This window comes from Sebastes fasciatus, chromosome 11 (genome assembly GCF_043250625.1).
Source record: "Sebastes fasciatus isolate fSebFas1 chromosome 11, fSebFas1.pri, whole genome shotgun sequence".
NCBI classification, from domain to species: domain Eukaryota; kingdom Metazoa; phylum Chordata; class Actinopteri; order Perciformes; family Sebastidae; genus Sebastes; species Sebastes fasciatus.
This window is the reverse complement of record NC_133805.1, coordinates 1,560,747-1,582,366: the sequence shown is the minus strand read 5'-3', so window position 1 is coordinate 1,582,366 and position 21,620 is coordinate 1,560,747. Positions and strand designations below refer to the sequence as shown.

The following is a 21,620-nucleotide window of genomic DNA, read 5'->3' as shown; positions in this document are numbered from 1 at the left end:
CTGATGATGAGAGGACAGTGAAGCCTGATGATGAGAGGACAGTGAAGCCTGATGATGTGAGGACAGTGAAGCCTGATGATGAGAGGACAGTGAAGCCTGATGATGTGAGGACAGTGAAGCCTGATGATGTGAGGACAGTGAAGCCTGATGATGTGAGGACAGTGAAGCCTGATGATGTGAGGACAGTGAAGCCTGATGATGTGAGGACAGTGAAGCCTGATGATGTGAGGACAGTGAAGCCTGATGATGAGAGGACAGTGAAGCCTGATGTGAGGACAGTGAAGCCTGATGATGAGAGGACAGTGAAGCCTGATGATGTGAGGACAGTGAAGCCTGATGATGTGAGGACAGTGAAGCCTGATGATGTGAGGACAGTGAAGCCTGATGATGTGAGGACAGTGAAGCCTGATGATGTGAGGACAGTGAAGCCTGATGATGTGAGGACAGTGAAGCCTGATGATGTGAGGACAGTGAAGCCTGATGATGTGAGGACAGTGAAGCCTGATGATGTGAGGACAGTGAAGCCTGATGATGTGAGGACAGTGAAGCCTGATGATGTGAGGACAGCGAAGCCTGATGATGTGAGGACAGGTGGCGCCCCCTGCTGGTCACTTTTATTTTTATTTCCTCCTGTTGACTCAGTGGAAACCATCAAATACAACAATATCAATCATTCATCTGTCTTATATGCACATCAACAACTGATCTTTGTGTGATTGTTTGGTTTCATATATTTATTATTAGACATTTATTTATGAACACTCATAACATTTACCTCTCTAAATATGTGAAATGAACTAATGCCTTTTATTCACATGCTGATTTTATTTGTTTTATTTTAGAGAAGCCCTTTGACATTTAATCATATATGAGTATAATGACAATAAAGATCTTATATTCTTCTGTTCACCGGGAGTAAGGGGCTCTGGTGCTCAGACACACGACAGCTTCTGTCCACGAGGACCGACACATTCAACACACAATGAAAGCTGAATGTTGAAAAACCCCTAAATAAGAACGACATGATAAAATGATGAAAGATTAATACAAAATAAAAATTTAAAAAATACAGTTTTAGGGGTTTAAATGATAAATAATCATCATTCTGCTGTTTGAGAGATCAGCTGGTTTATTAGAGACTCAAACGGATCAGAACACATCTGGAAATAACACGTTGGACATCATCCTGCTCACTGACATTACAAACATTACAACACCAACGAGGAAGAAGAGGATGAAGAAGAGAGATCTGTGGCGATGACATGATGTTAATAACCTCCTCTGTACCCTCCTCCTCCTCCTCCTCCTCCACCATAACCTCCTCCTCCTCCTCCTCCTCCTCCTCTGTAGCCTCCACCACCTTTATAACCTCCTCCTCCTCCATATCCACCTCCTCCTCTATAACCTCCTCCTCCTCCATATCCACCTCCTCCCCTGTACCCTCCTCCTCCTCCTCGGTATCCTCCTCCGCCCCCTCCTCCATATCCGCCCCCTCCTCTGTAACCGCCGCCTCCTCGGTAGCCGCCGCCGCCTCCTCCTCCGTCGAAGCGTGCCATCTTTGGAGGTCGAGGACCGTCTCCCATCCTGAGCAGAGGAGGAGAATCATCGTTAGACTGAAAGCTGATGAAGACTGTGTGAAGAGGCCCTTTAATGCTTCCAGTGTGTGTGTGTGTGTGTGTGTGTGTGTGTGTGTGTGTGTGTGTGTGTGTGTGTGTGTGTGTGTATGTGTGTGTGTGTGTGTGTGTGTATGTGTGTGTGTGTGTGTGTGTGTGTGTCTGTACCGCTGGTTGTTGGCCATCATGTTGAGTCCCGCCGCTGACGGTTTGGAGACGAGTCTGATGATGTTCAGCAGCTGCTGGTTGGTCTGGTCCAGCTGTCGGATGTATTCCGGGTCTTTGGTGACCTCCACCACCAGAGCCTCCAGTCCGGCCCGCAGCGCCGCGATCCCGCCCGCCGCCTCGTGAGGCATCCTCAGTTTGATCCTGAACACATTATTACGTTATAGGTCACCGACAGTCAGAGGTCACGTCTCTAATGTTAAATTGGCCCGTGCAGCGCTCGTAATGATTCTCACCAGTCGTCCAGCTCCACGATGTCTCCGTCAGAGCTGATCTTCTTGCAGGCGAACAGCAGCAGCTGCAGAGGACTGACCAGAGTCATCCCTTTAGCGGAGATCGCCCGGGTTCGGATCTGAGACACACAAAACACACTCCGTTATAACAACACACACGAGACCTAGAACGTTGAGCTGCTGCTTGTTTATGGTCCAGGAGATCGTTTCCCACAACGACTGAAATCTACAATAAAGAACATTTTTCACTTATGTTTTTCACATAATTTACTAATTATTTTCGGATATTTTTCAGACATTTTTTACTAATATTTTTTCAAATTTTACAAATAATTCTCTGATATTTTTCACTTATATTTTTTATATTTTAAGAATAATTCTCAGATTTTTTCCAGCCATTTTTCACTTACGTTTTCACATATTATATGAATAATCTTCAGATATTCTTCTCTGGTGATCCTCTTTTTAAAAATATCAAACCATCACAACCCAATTCACAAAAGTCTGGATATCAAATTTGTGCATAAATGAATGTTCCTGATTGGTCTGTCAATGTTAACGTGATAATAACGTATGGCGTTGTTAGGTTGCTGATACACCGCCCCGTTAATGCAGGTGTGTGTGATCCCTTTGTGGAAATAGAAAATGTAGTTATTGAAAGGCTAATCGCCAACAAACACGGATTGAAGCAGAATATTTCATTAGATTAATACAAGGGCTGTCAAAGTTCACTTTATAATAACACGTTAACACAAATTAGTTTTAACCCCACTTACTTCTTTAATGCATTAACACAACTTGTGATCTGACACTATAAAACCTGATGAATCCATCGGTACCAACCAGGGCAGACTAGCTGGTCCTGAAGGAGGTTAAATAACGCTACAAACTTAAGACAAATTTTGGCGAGGAACAACTGTCATGGCCATTTTCAAAGGGGTCTCTTGACCTCTGACCTCCAGATATGTCAATGGGTGAGAGTTTTTGTCCCAAAAAAAATCTGAAAAATGTAAAAAAAATGTTTAAAAATGTCCAAAAAAGCCATAAAAAAGTTAAAAAAGCCACGAAATGTACGAAAAAAAGTGAGAATAATGTCCCAAAAAAAGTCAGAAAAATACTATCTGGTAGTGAAGGAGGTTAAATAACGCTTCAAACTTACGCTAAATGTTGTCGAGGAAAAACTGTCATGTCCACATATGTGAATGTAAATGGGTTCTATGGGTACCCACGAGTCTCCCCTTTACAGACATGCCCACTTTATGATCATCACATGCAGTTTGAGCATATTGTTTTATGCTAAATGCAGTACCTGTGAGGCTTTCTGCACAATATCTGTCATTGTTTTGTGTTGTTAACTGATTTATATTTTTTATATTTATTTATTGCATTTTTTTTTTTACATTTATTTCTGTTTTTTATTTTCCATTTTTATTTTTTATTTTATATTTACACTTTTCAATGTATTTATCTATCTTTTATTTTTCATTTTCATTTTTAATATTTATTATTTATCCATTCATTTTTCCTTTAAATTTTTATTTTTCACATCTATTTATTTATTTTTTATATTTATTTATGTATTTATATATTGTATTATACATGAGTAAGTACATATACTACTTATAAATTATATATAAGTACCTGTGAGGGTTTTCTGGACAATATCTGTCATTGATTTGTGTTGTTAATTGATTTATAATAATGAATATAAACATACATTTGCATAAAGCAGACTATCTGTCCACTCCCATGTTGATAAGAGGATTAAATACTGGACTAATCTCCCTTAAGGTTCATTTAGAACAGACAAAACATGTACCATTAACTATTTTAACTGATTGACAGCCCTAATATATTTTATTATTGATGAAGTGTTCCAATAGCAGCGTCTTCAGTAAAGGTTACCTTCTCACTGAAGACGAAGAAGGGGGAGGGGTAGGTCATGTCGTGGCTGCTGAAGGGGCAGTTGACGGAGGATTTGTGGATGAGGGCGTTGCGCCCCTCGGTGGTCAGGATCTTCCTCTTCTCCTTGTGGTAGCAGACGTTGGGGTACGAGCCGAAGGTCAACAGAGACACCACCACGTCCAGGTTGTTGTCCGGTCCCACCGTGTTGAACATCTGAGTCATGAGACACTCTGACGGGGACACGCAGGAGGACAGAGGACAGAGGTCATGATGCTGTTTACTGAACCTTTCTCTAGTAAAGGCTCCTTCTGTGGTGCGTTCAGGTACCTTCAGGGAATCCAGAGTTGACCAGGATGTCCTTCAGCTGGACTTTGGCCTCCCAGGTCATCCTCAGCGTCGACATGTTGAGACGTTTGTGTTCACAGAAACGAGTTTCTGCGTCCTCTCCGTTGATCCTGAGCAGGAACAACACGGGGTTAATGAATATATATGGATATATATGTATATACGTGCTCATGGCGTGCACGTTGGTAGAATACTATCTTCTGATCTGAAGCTGTCCAAACATTGTAACCGACCTGACGTCGTCCCAGGCTTGGAAGACGGACAGCAGAGCCACGTGGTCGGAGAAGCGGCTGCCGGCGAAGTTCCTGTGGACGAAGCCGAGACGTTTCCCCTCGCTGACGAACGGCTCCGGGAAACATGTGGCGGCCGAGATGGTGCACATCGCATCTCCAACGCTAGAGGGAGACACGTCATCTATTACACAGGATGTCTGGAGATTCATCTGGACAGTAAAGTCAAGAAGAAGAAGAAGAAGAAGAAGAAGAAGAAGAAGAAGAAGAAGAAGAAGAAGAAGAAGAAGAAGAAGAAGAAGAAGAAGAAGAAGAAGAAGAAGAAGAAGAAGAAGAAGAAGAAGAAGAAGAAGAAGAAGAAGAACAAGAAGAAGAAGAACAAGAACAAGAACAAGAAACTGACTGGAAGATGCAGCCCATGATCATCATCTTCCCGAGTCGTGGTTCGATGGGCAGCCTAGCCAGAATGCGTCCCAGAGGAGTCAGTTCATCGTTGGTGTCCAGAGCATCCAGCTCTGAGAGAGAGACAACAAACAGAGTTAAACTGAGTCTCTGCTGCTTTACACTCTATCATTATAGAGAAACAGCACTTCCTGTTTGGAGCCAACATCTGGAGCCAACATCTGGCCCCAGTATTGATACTTTACAGGGCTGTCAAAGTTAACGCATCAACACAACTTGTGATTTTGAGGGTGTAGCGGCTCCGTTCTGAAGCTAGAGGGAAGATCATCTGAAACTAGAGGACCTGATGGATCCATTGGTTCCGACCACGCCAACCCTGCTGATGGGATTCATTAATGACGCAGCAGCTGTCATGTTAGTGTGAGGTTTAGACCTTTCAGAGTGTGTTCGGCCTCGATGACGGCGTCCAGCGGCGGCGGTTCGATGGCCTTGGACAGGAAGTGTCCGATGGCTCCGAGCCTCAGCAGCTTGATGCTCAGAGCGACCTCATGCAGCGGAGTCCTGAAGATCTCCGGAGTCATGTGAGTCTCCAGCCTGCAGACACACAACACACATCTGTTAGGACTCTACCAACAACACACATCTGTTAGGACTCTACCAACAACACACATCTGTTAGGACTCTACCAACTACACACATCTGTTAGGACTCTACCAACTACACACATCTGTTAGGACTCTACCAACTACACACATCTGTTAGGACTCTACCAACTACACACATCTGTTAGGACTCTACCAACTACACACATCTGTTAGGACTCTACCAACTACACACATCTGTTAGGACTCTACCAACTACACACATCTGTTAGGACTCTACCAACAACACACATCTGTTAGGACTCTACCAACTACACACATCTGTTAGGACTCTACCAACTACACACATCTGTTAGGACTCTACCAACTACACACATCTGTTAGGACTCTACCAACTACACACATCTGTTAGGACTCTACCAACTACACACATCTGTTAGGACTCTACCAACTACACACATCTGTTAGGACACTGAGGAGGCGTCGGGGTATTTACGGGGTCTTACCTCTCGAATCGAGCGCGGCTGCAGAGGTGGAAGCAGAACCCGGCTCGGACTCGTCCGGCGCGGCCTTTCCTCTGCTCCAGGTTGGTCTTGGAGGCCCAGACGGTGGCGTAGTTGGTCATGTTGTTGTGGGAGGTGAAGAGCTTCACCTTCTGCCTGTCAGGACAACCAACACACATCAGCACCGGTCGAGCTTCAAACCGGGACGTCAAACACGACGCTGACACACTTACTTGCACGAGTCGATGACGTAGACGACGTCGTTGATGGTGATGCTCGTCTCTGCGATGTTGGTGGACAGAATCACCTGCAGGTTAAACGCAGTGAGTCATGATATCGACGTAACACAGAGCTTAAAGGAACATATCGCTGTCTGAAATGTGTTCGGAGGTCGGGAGTAAGAACGGAACGAAGGGAGGATCACAGAACATGTTTATAAATATATAAAAACCAAGAATGCGACGGCTAAAAACTTTATGTTTATTACCATAAAGAAAGGAAATGAAAGGATGTGGTAACGTTCTCTCTGTCAGGGAGCTGGAGGCCGGCGGCTCTCTGAATCTCACTAAACACATTTAAAAACAAAACAAAGGTTTTTGGTCTCGACCTTCCTGATGTTGTCGGGAACCGGTTCAAACACCCTCCTCTGCTCCTCTCGGGGGATCTGTGAGTGCAGCGGCATGATCCGGTACCGGTTACTGCCTGGAAACAAATACAAACAAAACAAAGCTTCCATCAGCTGAACATTTACTCAACTACTGGACTTACGTAGAAGTTCAAAGGTACTTGTACTTTGAGTGTTTCCATGTTCTGCTACTTTCTACGTCTACTCCACTCCATCTCAGAGGTAAATATCTTCTTCCACCACTGGTTTTCAGTCATTTCAATGCTTTCCATTCAAGTGTTGATATTTTTTTTTTTTTAAAGTAATTTTTTTGGGGCCATTTTCCATTTTTATGACAGGACAGTGGATAGAGTCTTGAAAGGGGGGAGAGAGAGAGTGGATGCGGAAAGGGCCACAGGCCGGATTCGAACCCGGGCCGCCGCGGTCAGGACCAAGCCTTAATACATGGACGCCCGCTCTACCAACTGAGCTAACCCAGGCGCCCAAGTGTTGATATTTGATTCTATTCAAAACATCACCTCTGGTTCCAGATGTGTGCTTGACTGTGACTTAAAGGGTCAGTTCGACCACATTACAGCAGATTTCTTATATGTATTTAGTGTGTTCTGGAGCTCTCGACGGTATCCAGCCCTCCAGGTGTTTCTTTGTTAAGTCTCCAGTACCTTGGCTGCAGCCAGCGGTCTGTAACGTGGTGGCGTGGTGACGTACCAAAGTGTGGGTTGGTCTCCAGGTGTCTCTGCATGGAGTAGATGAGGTTCCAGCCGGGCAGGAAGATGAGCACGGCGCCGGCCACCTGCAGCGTCTCGACGTACTTCAGCAGAGCCTCCACCAGCTCGAAGGACGTCTCCTTCTCATTGATCTGAGCCATCGAACGCTTCGTCTCCGCCGTGTAGTCCGGCCCGCAGATCAGGTTACAGTTAGTCTGCTCAGACGGGACACAAAAACAATAACATCTCACACTTCTGTTTATGTTTTTCAGCCTCACTGAACTACACAACCTTAATTTAGATACAGTAATTGCGGCGTGATGCTTACATCGTCGTCTCCTCCCTCCTCGTCTTTGTCTTTCTTCTTGCGGTCCATCGGTGGAGGGACAAAGTTGGTCATCTGGATGCAGTCTTCCAGGAAATACTCTGTTTTTAAAACAAAAAACGAATTAGAACTCTTCGGCCCTGCCGTGGTCTCAGGCTTTGTTTACCTGGACACTTAATCACGATGAAATGTCATTTCTTAGCGTTGATCTCTACTCTGTTGATTTAACCCACTTTTTTAAAAATCATGCTTTATATTGTTTCCTTAAGAAAAATTACTACAACCTAAACCATAAAAATACAAAAATAGAGATCAAAATAAATAAAAAGTATAAAATAATTAAATTAAAATTATAAATTAAAATTAAAAAAATTAAATTTAAATAAATCATAATATTAATGAAGAAATATAAATTAATTAACAAAATAAATTCTGTTGATATAACCCTTTTTTAAAATCATGCTTTATATTGTTTCCTTAAGAAAAATGAATACAACAACCTAAACCATAACAAATACAAATATAGAGATACAAATAAATAAAAAGTATAAAATAATTAAATTAAAATTATAATAAATTAAACTTTAAACATTTTACCAACCTAACCCATAACATATAAAATAATATGTACATAAAATAACAGATAGTAACTGTAAATTGAAAAACAAAGTATTCAAAAACAGGATAAAAATGGTAATAATAATAAAATAATAATAATAAAATACAAGTAAAATAATAAAATAAAAAATATAATAAAATGAAATTTAAACAATATTATTATTATTATTAATAATAATAATATTGAAATGTAAATACAAACAAATAAAAGAATAAATAATAAATTCTGATAATATAACCCTCTTTTTTTTAAATCATGCTTTATATTGTTTTCTTAAGGAAAATGAATACAACATAAACCATAAGAAATAAAATAATATGTACATAAGATAATAGATAGTAACTGTACATTTCAAAACAAAGTATTCAAAAACAAGGGAGGAGAAAAAATGATAATAATAAATTTGAAAAATAAAAATAAATAAATAAATACAAATTATAAAATAAAAAAAAACTGAATTAAATAATAATAATAAAAAAATAAATAAATGAATCAAATAAATTCTGTTGATATAACCCTTAAATTCAATCAAAGTCATTTTGTGTCCGAGGATCTGTAAAATAAAGCTTTGTTTTCACCGTGAGATTTTAGTCTGGGAAATACCCACTGGAGCAGGAGGATCAGACTGATATATTGTCATGGCTCATCTAACTGTATTACAGACATACATGTATGGGCATCGGCGTGTAGTTCTGCTAGTCAGTAACAGTAAACACCACCAGAGAGCACTGACAGGTTTACTTTTACACAGTAAATGTCCCAAACATCACATCTAAGGGCGCTTCCACAAGCCAACATTTAGTCAGAGAGGTCATAGAGGTCAGAGGGGTCAGAGGGGTCAGAGAGGTCAGTGAGGTACCTTGAACAGCGAAGGTGCGTCCGAACACCTCGATGATGGGGGCGTTGAAGAAGTACTCTCTGAACATGGTGGTGTCGATGGTGGCCGACATGAGGATGATGCGGACCTCCGGGTAGGCCTGGATCACGTCTCTGAGGACCACCATCAGGAAGTCCGTCTGCGCAGACACACAGACGAGTCAGACAGAGACAGGAAATGGACCGGAGGCTCCACAACCAGAACCACAGAACACATGATGTAATAAACTAACTCACATTGATGTCTCTCTCGTGGATCTCATCAACGATGACGTGGCTGATGCCTCTGATTCCTGCTTCAAGCTTCCGAAGCAAAACACCTGAAACCCACAAAACACACACACACTCATCAGCATCCTGCTGACACACAACACGGACACAACTGATCTTATGGGAAACAATGATGTGAACCAAAACAGCTCATTAGGCTGATTGTCGATTGGGTCGTATATCGACGATTGGAGTCCGTTTACGTACCGACGGTGCAGAAGAGGATGCTGGCGTGCGGCCGAGGGAGGATGGATTCGAACCGGACGCTGTAGCCGCAGCTCTTCCCGACATCCTCTCCTCTCTCGTAGGCGACTCGCTCGGCCACCGACACGGCGCTGATCCTTCTGGGCTGCAGGGAGGAAGAGAGTAGAGAGTTACCAACCGACAGGCACACACGTACATGAAGGTGTCTTCGGATGCCGAGCGTTACCTGGGTGACCACGATGTTGCAGTCGGACGCTCTGCCGTTCTTGATGAAGCGGTCCAGGATGTACTGAGGAACCTGAGTGGTTTTACCGCAGCCCGTCGCTCCTCTGATGATCACCACGGAGTTGTTCTGCACCGTGTCCATGATCTCCTCCTCAAACTTTTTGACGGGCAGCTGGTCGCGTCCCGCCAGGACCTGAAACACACCATTTACATTTTTCTACACTTCTTCTATTGCTTGTGTTATTTTACTGAATAAAGTAGAAGCAGTAGAAGAAGAAGACAAACAAGAAGAAGAAGAAGAAGAAGAAGGACGACTGACCTTCTGCAGGTTGTCGTCATGTTCCAGCTGGTACATGAGCTCATTGTGCAGGTCGCCGCTGATCTGCTCCGGAGTGCACTGGAGACAATAAACAAAGTATCTCAGTGTCATTAAGGTGAAGTTAAACCTGAAACTGAAACACAAACTGTAGTGACTCATTAGTGGACTACTGAACATCTGCTCATCTGCCTCTCTAGACTCACGTAGGCCAGCGGTCCCTCGTCGATGTTGCTGCTGGTCCAGGGGTTCCAGTTGATCTGCGGAGGCGACCAGGGGACGACCCCGGCTCCGCTTTGACGCTGGGACGGCTCGAACGTCGCCATCTTCCCCTGAACCAGAGACACCGGGCTGGAGGGGTCTGCGGGCTGGACGGGACCACGAGAACCAAGTTATACACTCAACATATACAATACATTAGCCCTTAGATGGATCCACACACTGATCAGTGGTCAGTTCTGGTGGCTCAGGGGACTCACCGGTGGCGGGATGCTGACTCCGAGCTCCTGGACGACACTGGCCAGCTGCTGCTGCAGCTCTGGAGACACGCTGACCTCGAACACCTCCAGCTGGACAACAAAACAGCACAGTGAGTGAAACACTCAACACCTCACAGGAAACGGGGTCACGTGAGATGTCATCCCGCTTACCGTCTCTCCTTCCTTCTTCTTGGTGACCCCCGAGAACGCCTCCAGGACCCCCAGGTGGTACAGCTGTCGGACCAGAGACAGAGCGCACGACTGAGCCGCCAGCTTCTTGTTGGAGCCGTGCTCTCGAGCCGTGATCCCTGCAGAGCACACGGAGGGCAAACTGCTGTGACCTTTGACCTTCTGATAGATATGACTCCCATCGGAACAGAAACAGATGATTGTGAGAACATTAGAGGATCCTCGGGGTGACAGTTTGGGCCGAACACCATTTGACTTTGATGATTTGTATACAGTAGTTTGATTTTACTGCTGTTGGAACTTAAAAGGTGCTTCAGAGCAACATTTTGATGAGCATTTGGTTTATATGTGGCGCTCCAGAGGTGGAAGAAGTACTCAGATCTTTTACTTCAATAAAAGTAGTAATATGCATTACAAACTTTACTTAAAGCTACAACAAGGAACTTCCATTTGGTGTTCCTGAGCACCAGACTCCCTTTAGAAAACCTCTCATTTTACTGCAGCAGAGTCTGACAGTCAGCCGTCCTGGTTCTGGTTCTCCCCGTGCCTCCCTTTGCCTCCAGCGGCGTGGCGTCTGCTCCAAGCGGGGACCGGCGGAGAAACTCTGGCCGGAGATGGACCCGCTGCTGTCGGGCGCCAGAGCTCTCTGCCTCCCGCCCGCCGGAGCTACGACTGCAGGTCGAAGGCGGCAGCGAAGCCGGATCTGGGTCTGTTCGCTGCTGGAGGAGTCTGAGCTGAAGGAGTCTGAGCTGGAGGAGTTACAACAGGATTTCATCTGTGCGGAATCCGACCAGATGGTCTCGTTTGCGTATGTAGGTCATATAGAGGCATCGGTATTAAATTGAGACGGTTTCATAACCAGTCTCGCCCGCACCGTCGGGGAGGTGGAGCGTGAGGACCTGAAAGATGGTGACGAGAGGTTAACGTCACGCTACCGTAAAGTGGTATCGGTGCCGTTTTGCGAGCATGAGTACATGAGCACAGTATCAGACCCGATACCCGATACTGGTATCGGTGCATCCCTAGTAAGTACTAAAAGTAAAAGTCATCATTATGCAGAATAATCTCCATCATATTATTGTATTATAATGATTGATGCATTAATGTTTTCATCACTTTAATATTGCAGCTGGTAAAGGTGGAGCTGCTTTGAATGACTTCAGAGACTGCTGCTAGTTTAATCTCTAATAATACAGCAGCAGTTATGAGTTGATTAGTTTTAAAGTAACTGAAGTTATCAGATAAATGTAATGCAGTAAAAAGTACAATATGTACTCTGTAGATGTAGATGTAGGTAAAGTAGAAGTACCTCCAGATTGTACTTCAGTACTTGAGTAAATGTACTCGTGTAATATCGGTTATTATGGAGAAGTTCATACACATTTAGGGGAAGAATATTTGTGAGTCTTACTTCTGCCGAGCTGTCTCACAAACAGCACCATCTCCGCTATGAAGCTCCTGCAGAAACAAACACAAACATCACAGCTTCACTTCCTCTGCGCTTTTCAAAATCAAAGAGAAAAGAAAAGTCTGTAAGTGAAGCACTCACCTGCCTCAGGAGCTCTCAGGAGGAAGGCCTGTATGTTTTTCTGCCAGACTTGAGATTAAAAAACACCAATGAACAGCTGAGATTCTCCCGGCTGCTGAGCGCCCTGCGGTGACACAGTGACACCAGAAATCACAACCAGACTCCACCGAGCCCCCCCGACCTGCTGCTGCACCCATGGGACAGCTTTAGTGCACCTAAACGCTGTCGCATGTCTTCCTTCAGTGAGGTTGTGAGTTCTGGCGTCGCTTCTGTGTTCCCTGACGAGGCAGAGACTCTCTTCAGTCTCCACATAGTCAACACCTGTCCACTTCACCAGCTAAATGTTGGCCGTTTCCAACAGGACGGGCGACTAGCAGCCAAAATCTGGCAGGATTTGTCCTCGTCGGTCCGTCCATCAATAGTTTGCACCATCATCTAACTCAGAGGTCAGCAACCTTTACTATCAAAAGAGCCATTTTAGGCAAAACAAATCTGTCTGGAGCCTCAAAACATGTGATCATTGTGATGAAGGTAACACAGTTTATAGTCTCAGTATATAGTTTATAAGTCTAATGCAGTGAGGGACAAAGAGACAATGTACTACGGAGTATTAGGGCCACATTGAGGGAAAACACATCTGAGATTTACACAATAAAGTCAGAATATTACCAGAATAAAAGTCGTAATATAATGAATTAAAGTCATAACTTAACGTGAACAAAAGTCGTAATATTACGAGAATAAAGTCGTAACTTTACGAGAATAAAGAAAAATAACAAGTAAAATTACTACTTTACATTATTATTACTTTATTCTCGTAATATTACGACTTTTTTTCCGTTCCGTTTTTTTGTTAAAATAAGGAATTATTAAGATGCTTCAGCATAAACGTAATATCAAGAGACCTGCGGTGGTAAAAACATGAACCAATACTGATGTGATCAGAACGTTCTGGGGTTTAACAGCTGATTTGATTTGATTGTTTAAACGTAAAGCCAAACGAGAGGTGCATTAATGAGAACATTATATTGAGCCAGGATTTAGCTGGTGTCTGGTACCGTCCGTCAGCCTGCCCTCTGCTCTGGTGTCAGTCGGGTTTAGTTAGACGTGATCAAACAGTGAGATCTCTCTGGTGTAGCCGACACACTCCGGAGGTCTCTGGGTTTACAGCAGTCCAGCAGAAAAACATACAGGAACATCCTGAGCTCACATCTCAATACCAAGGGGGGGATTTCAACTAGCAACCAACTCGTTACACACACACACACATGCACGCACACACGCACACACGCCATGTCCTACAGAAGTCTTTACAGCTTCAGAACTGTTCTCTGTAGAACCACAGAGGCCCGGTGCTACACTAAATAAAGGCTCTGATGCTCCTGAAGAGCAGCTTTCTGTTGTTGTACTCACCATCCAATCGCCCAAATATAAAATTCTTACAAAGTTTTTGAAACCAAATCACAGCATGTCTCTTTCTCTGGTGTTCCTCAAGGTCTTGGTTTCTTAATGTGGTATTTTGGAGGGATTATTGATCATTTCTATCAATTCTCCGGTTGGTAAAAAATGGTTAAATTTAGCACCAAATCTGAGTAACAACTTATGAGACATGATAGAGCATGGGGATGACCATCATATACTTCTATCATCATGTTCTGAACCCTGATACACTTTCACTATTTATTTTAATTAATTAATTCATGTTTATTTCTGATTTATGACTAGAACAACTTAACACACAGTGCTGAGCTGCATCTCAAATGATATATTATATTATATCTATGTGAAATCTACTGTTGACTATTTATCTCCCCCTAAACACCCCGTGTCCCCGTGTCCCCGTGTCCCCGCGTCCCCGCGTCCCCGCGTCCCCGCGTCCCCGTGTCCCCGTGTCCCCGTGTCCCCGTGTCCCCGTGTCCCCGTGTCCCCGTGTCCCCGCGTCCCCGTGTCCCCGCGACCCCTCGAATAAAAGAGGGCAAAATGGTAAGAGGTTAATGAGTCCTGAGTCGACCTGAGGTCTGGACTACGAAGCAGGATTTGGCGTTATCGAGGTAACCATTAAAATAATAATAATAATAAGTCTGTGTGAAGATATAAAAATCTAATCTGTAACATATCAGGTGTAAAAGCCTTCCAGTGTTCTGATCCAGACCTGTTGTGGTCCGGTCCCACTTGGCTGTATTTATACTCAGCGCTGGTTTTCTCCTTCTGGAAGTACTGATTCAGACGGGCCTTGGCGTTCTCCAGCGTCCAGTTACCATGGAGATTAGCGTTCAAGTCCACCTCCTCCGACTCCAGAGTCTGCAGGGATGAAATAGGTGTTATATATATATATACACATATATATATATATATATATACATATACATATATATGTATATATATATATATATATATATATGTACAAGGGCTGTAAATAGATTCAAATATTTAATCGCGATTAATCACATTTTCTATCTGTTCTAAATGAACCTTAAAGGGAGATTAGTCCAGTATTTAATACTCGTATCAACATGGGAGTGGACAAAGATGCTGCTTTATGTAAATGTATGTATATATTTATTATTGGAAATCAATTAACAACACAGAACAATGACAGATATTGTCCAGAAACCCTCACAGGTACTGCATTTAGCATAAAACAATATGCTCACATCATAACATGGCAAACTGCAGCCCAACAGACAACAACAGCTGTCAGTGTGTCAGTGTGCTGACTTGACTATGACTTGCCCCAAACTGCATGTGATTATCATAAAGTGGGCATGTCTGTAAAGGGGAGACTCGTGGGTACCCATAGAACCCATTTACATTCACTGATCTGGAGGTCAGAGGTCAAGGGACCCCTTTGAAAATGGACATGACAGTTTTTCCTCGCCAAAATCTAGCGTAAGTGTGGAGCGTTATTTAACCTCCTTCAGGACCAGCTAGTCTGACATGGTTGGTACCGATGGATTCATCAGGTTTACTAGTTTCATATTCCAGTATCTTCACTCTAGCTTTAAAACTGAGCCGCTACAACCTAAAAGTCACAAGTTGCGTTAAAGAAATTAGTGGTGTTCCTATCAGATTCACTTTCAGCTGGACTTTGTCAGATGGGAAGAAATAAACAGGAAGTATCGTACCGCCTGCGCTTCCTGTTCATCTCTCTTGGCGTAGTACTCCTTCAGGTTGGCTCCTCGCTCCCACTGAGCTCCTTCGTCTCCTCCTCCTCCTCCTCTTCCTCCTCCCCACCCAGAGTTTCCTCCTCCTGAGTAGCCGAGTCCAGTCACTCCTGGTACCGGCCCGCTGCTGCTGCACTCCTCTAAGAACAACAGGCAAACACATCATTAATACTTTAGACTTCATACACGTCTCCTGGATGAGAACACGATCGAAGGAGTGTTCAGGTCTCTCAGCCTCACTTTGGGAACTCTGACCGCCTGGCGGTATTGAGGGCGAGTGTGTGAGAGAGATGATGGTACCTTGTTCAGCTTTCACTACAAGGTGAGGTGGCAGAGGACCGCTGGAAGGGAGGCTTCCAAAGCCACCGGCTCCTCCCCCTCCTCCTCCTCCTCCTGGTCCTCCTGGTCCTCCTCCTCCTCCTGGTCCTCCTGGTCCTCCTCCTCCTCCTCCATCAGGTTGGTCACCAGCTGGAGCGCTCACCTGGTGACATAATAAAGCTCAATCAATGACCTCATTCACAGATTTCTAATGCAGCGTCAGGCTTGTAACTCTGACAAATGTTATAAATCCTTAAAATAACACCCTTCTCCGTGTTACTGAAGGTGCTCACTGTTGAACCTGTACACTCTTTCAAACATGAATAAAAGTGTACGTCATCATTTACAGGACAACATGAAAAGCGTGCTGACCCCCACAGCCGGGACCTCCGCTGCACTCATCTCCCCGGTTCGGACCAGGTAGTTGACAAAGTCTCTGGCAGCGTTGGACTGAGAGTCCTTCTTGTTGGTGGAGTTGCCCATCCCGGTGTAGTTGTAGCTTTCGACACGGACCTGAGCGGAGGAGAGTTTAGGGTTAGAGAATGGACCGGAGGTAGAAGTACACAGAGTACACGTTTAACTTAAAGGTCCCATATTATAAAAAAGTGAGATTTTCATGTTTTTGTATTATAAAGCAGGCTTAAATCCTCTCTACATACTGTGAAAGTATCGAAACACTCAATCCACAGGGAAATACACACAGCCCGTATTCACAAGCTCTGCATTTGAAACAAGCCGTTAGGATTTCTGTCCATTCGTGATGTCACGAATATACAATATTTAGATCCTTGACACAATTTTAAATGTAAACATTCTAAATGTGTCCCAGTTTATTCCTGGTTGCCGTGGATGTGAATGTCATCAGCTGACAAGAAGTACAGTGCATCCGGAAAGTATTCACAGCGCTTTACTTTTTCCACATTTTGTTATGTTACAGCCTTATTCCAAAATGGATTAAATAATTTTTTCCCCTCAAAACTTCTACACACATAATGATTACGTGGAAAAAGTTTTTTTGCAATTTTTGCAATTTTATTAAAAATAAAAAACGAAAAAAATCACATACTTATGCACATGTTATATTTTCGTTCTTTATTTTCAATAAATTTGCAAAAATTTAAAAAAAACTTTTGTACATGTACACATGGACCCAAGCTGTTGACTAGCAATGTCAATGCAATTCTGTTGCAATTCCGTCAAAATGCGCAAAAAAGGAGCGTTTCAGACAGAGGGTGAATGCAGGTATATTCAGGTCGACCAGTATGAGGAAAATAAAGTTGTTTTTTTATTATAAGGGACTGTTTGTAACTTTTTAAGCGTATAAATGTACCGCTGACTTTAGTTGACTTAACGGCCACAGGTGTCGCTGTTAACAAGACATCTCTGAAAGTTACAAATAGTCCCTTTAAAGCATGTAAACGTGTTAGAAACACAAAATACAAGTATGAACCTGAAAATGAGCACGATATGGGACCTTTAAACTCACCTCGCACATAAACTTCTGCCTGTTTTTGTTCCCTGCAGCTCGGATGTCGTAGCTGGGAGTCAGTTTCTTCTTTCCACACCAGGCGTACAGGAAGTTCTTGATGTCCGCCATGGTGGGCCGGCGGGGGGCGAGGGAGTTTCCTCCTCTGTAGACCCTTTAATCTGAGAAATAACAAAACTACTCTCAGTTAACTAGCAAACTTCTTCAAAGTCAATGCCACCACTGTTTTTGGGGATGTAAACCAATGCTGATGCTGTTGTTGCATGTGGTCCCCGAATAGCGCTGAGAAACAAATCACAAAAGACTCTTCTGTGATTTTTTGAAAAGAGAATCTCATAAACCAGACTCCTCTCATAAACCAGAACATCCTCATCAGCTAACCTGCAGAACATCCACTCATCTACTCCACTCTAACGTCGTTGGTAATTTAGATTTTTATGAATAAATACGATCTTCCATCGGATTCGGATAGAAACAATGGCTGAAAGAGCATACAACACGATGCTTGTTCAGCAGTAGACAGATAAAGATAGTCGCTTTAACTTCCTAGTTTTTTCAATGGAGTTTAACTTTCAGTTCTAGATGAACAAAACATAAATATATAAATATAAATATAACTTTGTCTTGAGTTCCCTGAAAATGAAACTCTTTATTTACTGCCAGACTTCTCATCAGCTAACCTGCAGAACATCCTCATCAGCTAACCTGTAGAACATCCTCATCAGCTAACCTGTAGAACATCCTCATCAGCTAACCTGCAGAACATCCTCATCAGCTAACCTGCAGAACATCCTCATCAGCTAACCTGCAGAACATCCTCATCAGCTAACCTGCAGAACATCCTCATCAGCTAACCTGCAGAACATCCTCATCAGCTAACCTGCAGAACATCCTCATCAGCTAACCTGTAGAACATCCTCATCAGCTAACCTGTAGAACATCCTCATCAGCTAACCTGCAGAACATCCTCATCAGCTAACCTGCAGAACATCCTCATCAGCTAACCTGCAGAACATCCTCATCAGCTAACCTGCAGAACATCCTCATCAGCTAACCTGCAGAACATCCTCATCAGCTAACCTGTAGAACATCCTCATCAGCTAACCTGCAGAACATCCTCATCAGCTAACCTGCAGAACATCCTCATCAGCTAACCTGTAGAACATCCTCATCAGCTAACCTGCAGAACATCCTCATCAGCTAACCTGCAGAACATCCTCATCAGCTAACCTGCAGAACATCCTCATCAGCTAACCTGTAGAACATCCTCATCAGCTAACCTGTAGAACATCCTCATCAGCTAACCTGCAGAACATCCTCATCAGCTAACCTGTAGAACATCCTCATCAGCTAACCTGTAGAACATCCTCATCAGCTAACCTGCAGAACATCCTCATCAGCTAACCTGTAGAACATCCTCATCAGCTAACCTGCAGAACATCCTCATCAGCTAACCTGTAGAACATCCTCATCAGCTAACCTGTAGAACATCCTCATCAGCTAACCTGTAGAACATCCTCATCAGCTAACCTGCAGAACATCCTCATCAGCTAACCTGCAGAACATCCTCATCAGCTAACCTGCAGAACATCCTCATCAGCTAACCTGCAGAACATCCTCATCAGCTAACCTGCAGAACATCCTCATCAGCTAACCTGCAGAACATCCTCATCAGCTAACCTGCAGAACATCCTCATCAGCTAACCTGCAGAACATCCTCATCAGCTAACCTGCAGAACATCCTCATCAGCTAACCTGCAGAACATCCTCATCAGCTAACCTGCAGAACATCCTCATCAGCTAACCTGTAGAACATCCTCATCAGCTAACCTGCAGAACATCCTCCACTCTAACGTCCTGACTAAACATGTTTTTATGAATAATTCATATTCCCGTCGGACTGGGGATAGAAACGATGACTTTCATCAGTAAACCCTGCTGACTCTTAAAGGTCTTCATGCCTGAAGACAGTAAAGACACTCGCTTTAATCTCTCTGGTTTTAAAAAGAGTCTGGCTCAAAGTCACAGCTCAAAGTCCACAGCTCTAGATGAACACACTGATGTCCTGCAGCCAGACACACGCTAGCTGTTAGCAGCTGAAGCTAGCTGTTAGCAGCTGAAGCTAGCTGTTAGCAGCTGAAGCTAGCTGTTAGCAGCTGAAGCTAGCTGTTAGCAGCTGAAGCTAGCTGTTAGCAGCTGAAGCTAGCTGTTAGCAGCTGAAGCTAGCTGTTAGCTGTTTTTAGCCTGACTGGAACTAGCTCGCTAAGCTAACGTTAGCTTGTTTTGGTGCATTAGATGAGCTGAATCTATAATAACATAATAACATAATGATATGATAACATAATGATATAATGATATAATGTATGATAATATAACCCAGTGACGTAATGAGCAGAGAGTATTAACAGTATTGTGACTCACAGAGAGAGTTGAGCTAACGGTTCCTCCAGACACACACCGGCTCTACTGCTGAGGAACAGCCGGCCTGAGCTGCTCTCAGCCGGCTGCAGGATCCACCCAGAGCGCCCCCTGCTGGACTGGAGGATCCACCCAGAGCGCCCCCTGCTGGACTGGAGGATCCACCCAGAGCGCCCCCTGCTGGACTGGAGGATCCACTCAGAGCGCCCCCTGCTGGACTGGAGGATCCACCCAGAGCGCCCCCTGCTGGACTGGAGGATCCACCCAGAGCGCCCCCTGCTGGACTGGAGGATCCACTCAGAGCGCCCCCTGCTGGACTGGAGGATCCACCCAGAGCGCCCCCTGCTGGACTGGAGGATCCACCCAGAGCGCCCCCTGCTGGACTGGAGGATCCACCCAGAGCGCCCCCTGCTGGACTGCAGGATCCACCCAGAGCGCCCCCTGCTGGACTGGAGGATCCACCCAGAGCGCCCCCTGCTGGACTGGAGGATCCACTCGGAGCGCCACCTGCTGGACTGGAGGATCCACTCAGAGCGCCCCCTGCTGGACTGGAGGATCCACTCGGAGCGCCCCCTGCTGGACTGGAGGATCCACTCGGAGCGCCACCTGCTGGACTGCAGGATCCACCCAGAGCGCCCCCTGCTGGACTGGAGGATCCACCCAGAGCGCCCCCTGCTGGACTGCAGGATCCACCCAGAGCGCCCCCTGCTGGACTGGAGGATCCACTCGGAGCGCCACCTGCTGGACTGGAGGATCCACTCGGAGCGCCCCCTGCTGGACTGGAGGATCCACTCGGAGCGCCCCCTGCTGGACTGGAGGATCCACTCGGAGCGCCCCCTGCTGGACTGGAGGAGACTGTTCATCTGGAGCTGTGAGCTAGACTCCATTTAATAAACACACTTTAAAGGGACTGTTAGTAAGAATCACATGCAATGATTTATACGTGGAAGAAGTTACAAACAGTTCCTTTAAAGCGAGTATCTTTACTGTCTTCAGGCATTAAGACCTTTAAGAGTCAGCAGGGTTTACTGATGAAATGACCTCTTCCAGTCATCGTTTCTATCCCCAATCCGATGGGAAATATGAATTATTCATAAAAACATATTTCGTCAGGACATTAGAGTCGAGTATGTTCTGCAGGTTAGCTGGGCAGAATGTACTGATTTATGAGAGGAGTTTGGTTATGAGATTTTCTTTTGTAATTTGTTTCTTTTACGTCTGGCAGTAAATAATGAGCTCCGTTCCTTGGTAGATATTTTCTTTTCTTTTTTTATATACTTTATTTTTTTTTCGAGGTTGTTTTCATACATGCAATTTATAGTTCATAATTACAATAGTTTATAAACCAATTTTTTAAGTAGTTGAGCTTAGAGATGAACACAATAAGTACACTGGAGAAAACAACTCCAGCATTCAACATTGAAATAAAATAAAAATAAATAAAAATAATAATAATAATAATAAAAAAAGAATGGTAGATATTTTCAGGGAACTCAAGACCAAGTCATATTTATATGTATTTATTGTTCATCTAGAACTGCAAGCCAAACACTGTTGAAAAGACTAAGAAATTAAAGCAACTATCTTTTACAAATGTAGGGTCTACTGCTGAAATATTGTACATTTTACTCCACTACATTTATCTGACAGCTTTAGTTACTTTACAGATTCAGATTATTAAAACAAAATATAATCAACTAATAAATACTGATATATTATTATAGGTTAAACTACCAGCAGTTTATAAAGTCATTAAAAGTAGCTCCACCTTTACCAGCTGCAACATTAAAGTGATATAAGAATTAGAATAACA

General features: G+C 43.9%; 1 protein-coding gene across 7 annotated transcripts; it reads right to left on the bottom strand.

The window, feature by feature from the left end:
• Nucleotides 1–1,111: 1,111 nt before the first annotated feature.
• On the bottom strand, nucleotides 1,112–19,983 carry dhx9 (DEAH (Asp-Glu-Ala-His) box helicase 9). 7 transcript variants are annotated; one of them, XM_074649862.1, is made up of 29 exons: nucleotides 19,811–19,983; nucleotides 17,390–17,550; nucleotides 16,276–16,416; nucleotides 15,886–16,066; nucleotides 15,547–15,725; nucleotides 14,574–14,722; nucleotides 12,305–12,351; nucleotides 10,876–11,012; nucleotides 10,705–10,794; nucleotides 10,432–10,593; nucleotides 10,229–10,306; nucleotides 9,911–10,102; nucleotides 9,688–9,829; nucleotides 9,448–9,530; nucleotides 9,194–9,350; nucleotides 7,719–7,816; nucleotides 7,392–7,605; nucleotides 6,666–6,760; nucleotides 6,292–6,365; nucleotides 6,062–6,214; nucleotides 5,387–5,547; nucleotides 4,955–5,066; nucleotides 4,555–4,716; nucleotides 4,304–4,431; nucleotides 3,977–4,206; nucleotides 2,075–2,190; nucleotides 1,782–1,982; nucleotides 1,361–1,584; nucleotides 1,112–1,318 (listed from the first exon to the last, which is right to left on the bottom strand). In XM_074649862.1, the coding sequence occupies exons 2-29, from the start codon at nucleotides 17,498–17,500 to the stop codon at nucleotides 1,269–1,271; spliced, it is 3,867 nt and encodes a 1,288-aa protein (XP_074505963.1). In that variant the 5' UTR covers nucleotides 17,501–17,550; nucleotides 19,811–19,983; the 3' UTR covers nucleotides 1,112–1,268. The 7 variants fall into 7 exon arrangements, with proteins under 7 accessions (XP_074505963.1, XP_074505964.1, XP_074505966.1 ...); XM_074649863.1 differs by having other exon boundaries at nucleotides 1,112–1,339; nucleotides 1,391–1,584; XM_074649865.1 differs by having other exon boundaries at nucleotides 1,112–1,333; nucleotides 1,391–1,584.
• Nucleotides 19,984–21,620: the final 1,637 nt, after the last annotated feature.

Bases quoted from the DNA above. Each gene is read 5' to 3' on its own strand.
- dhx9 (XM_074649860.1), bottom strand. From the start codon at position 17,500: ATGGCGGACATCAAGAACTTCCTGTACGCCTGGTGTGGAAAGAAGAAA. The intron at 14,723-15,546 runs GTACGATACTTC...TCATCCCTGCAG, and splicing joins ATGAACAGGAAGCGCAGGCG to ACTCTGGAGTCGGAGGAGGT. The intron at 5,548-6,061 runs GTAAGACCCCGT...GTGTGTCTGCAG, and splicing joins AGCCGCGCTCGATTCGAGAG to GCTGGAGACTCACATGACTC.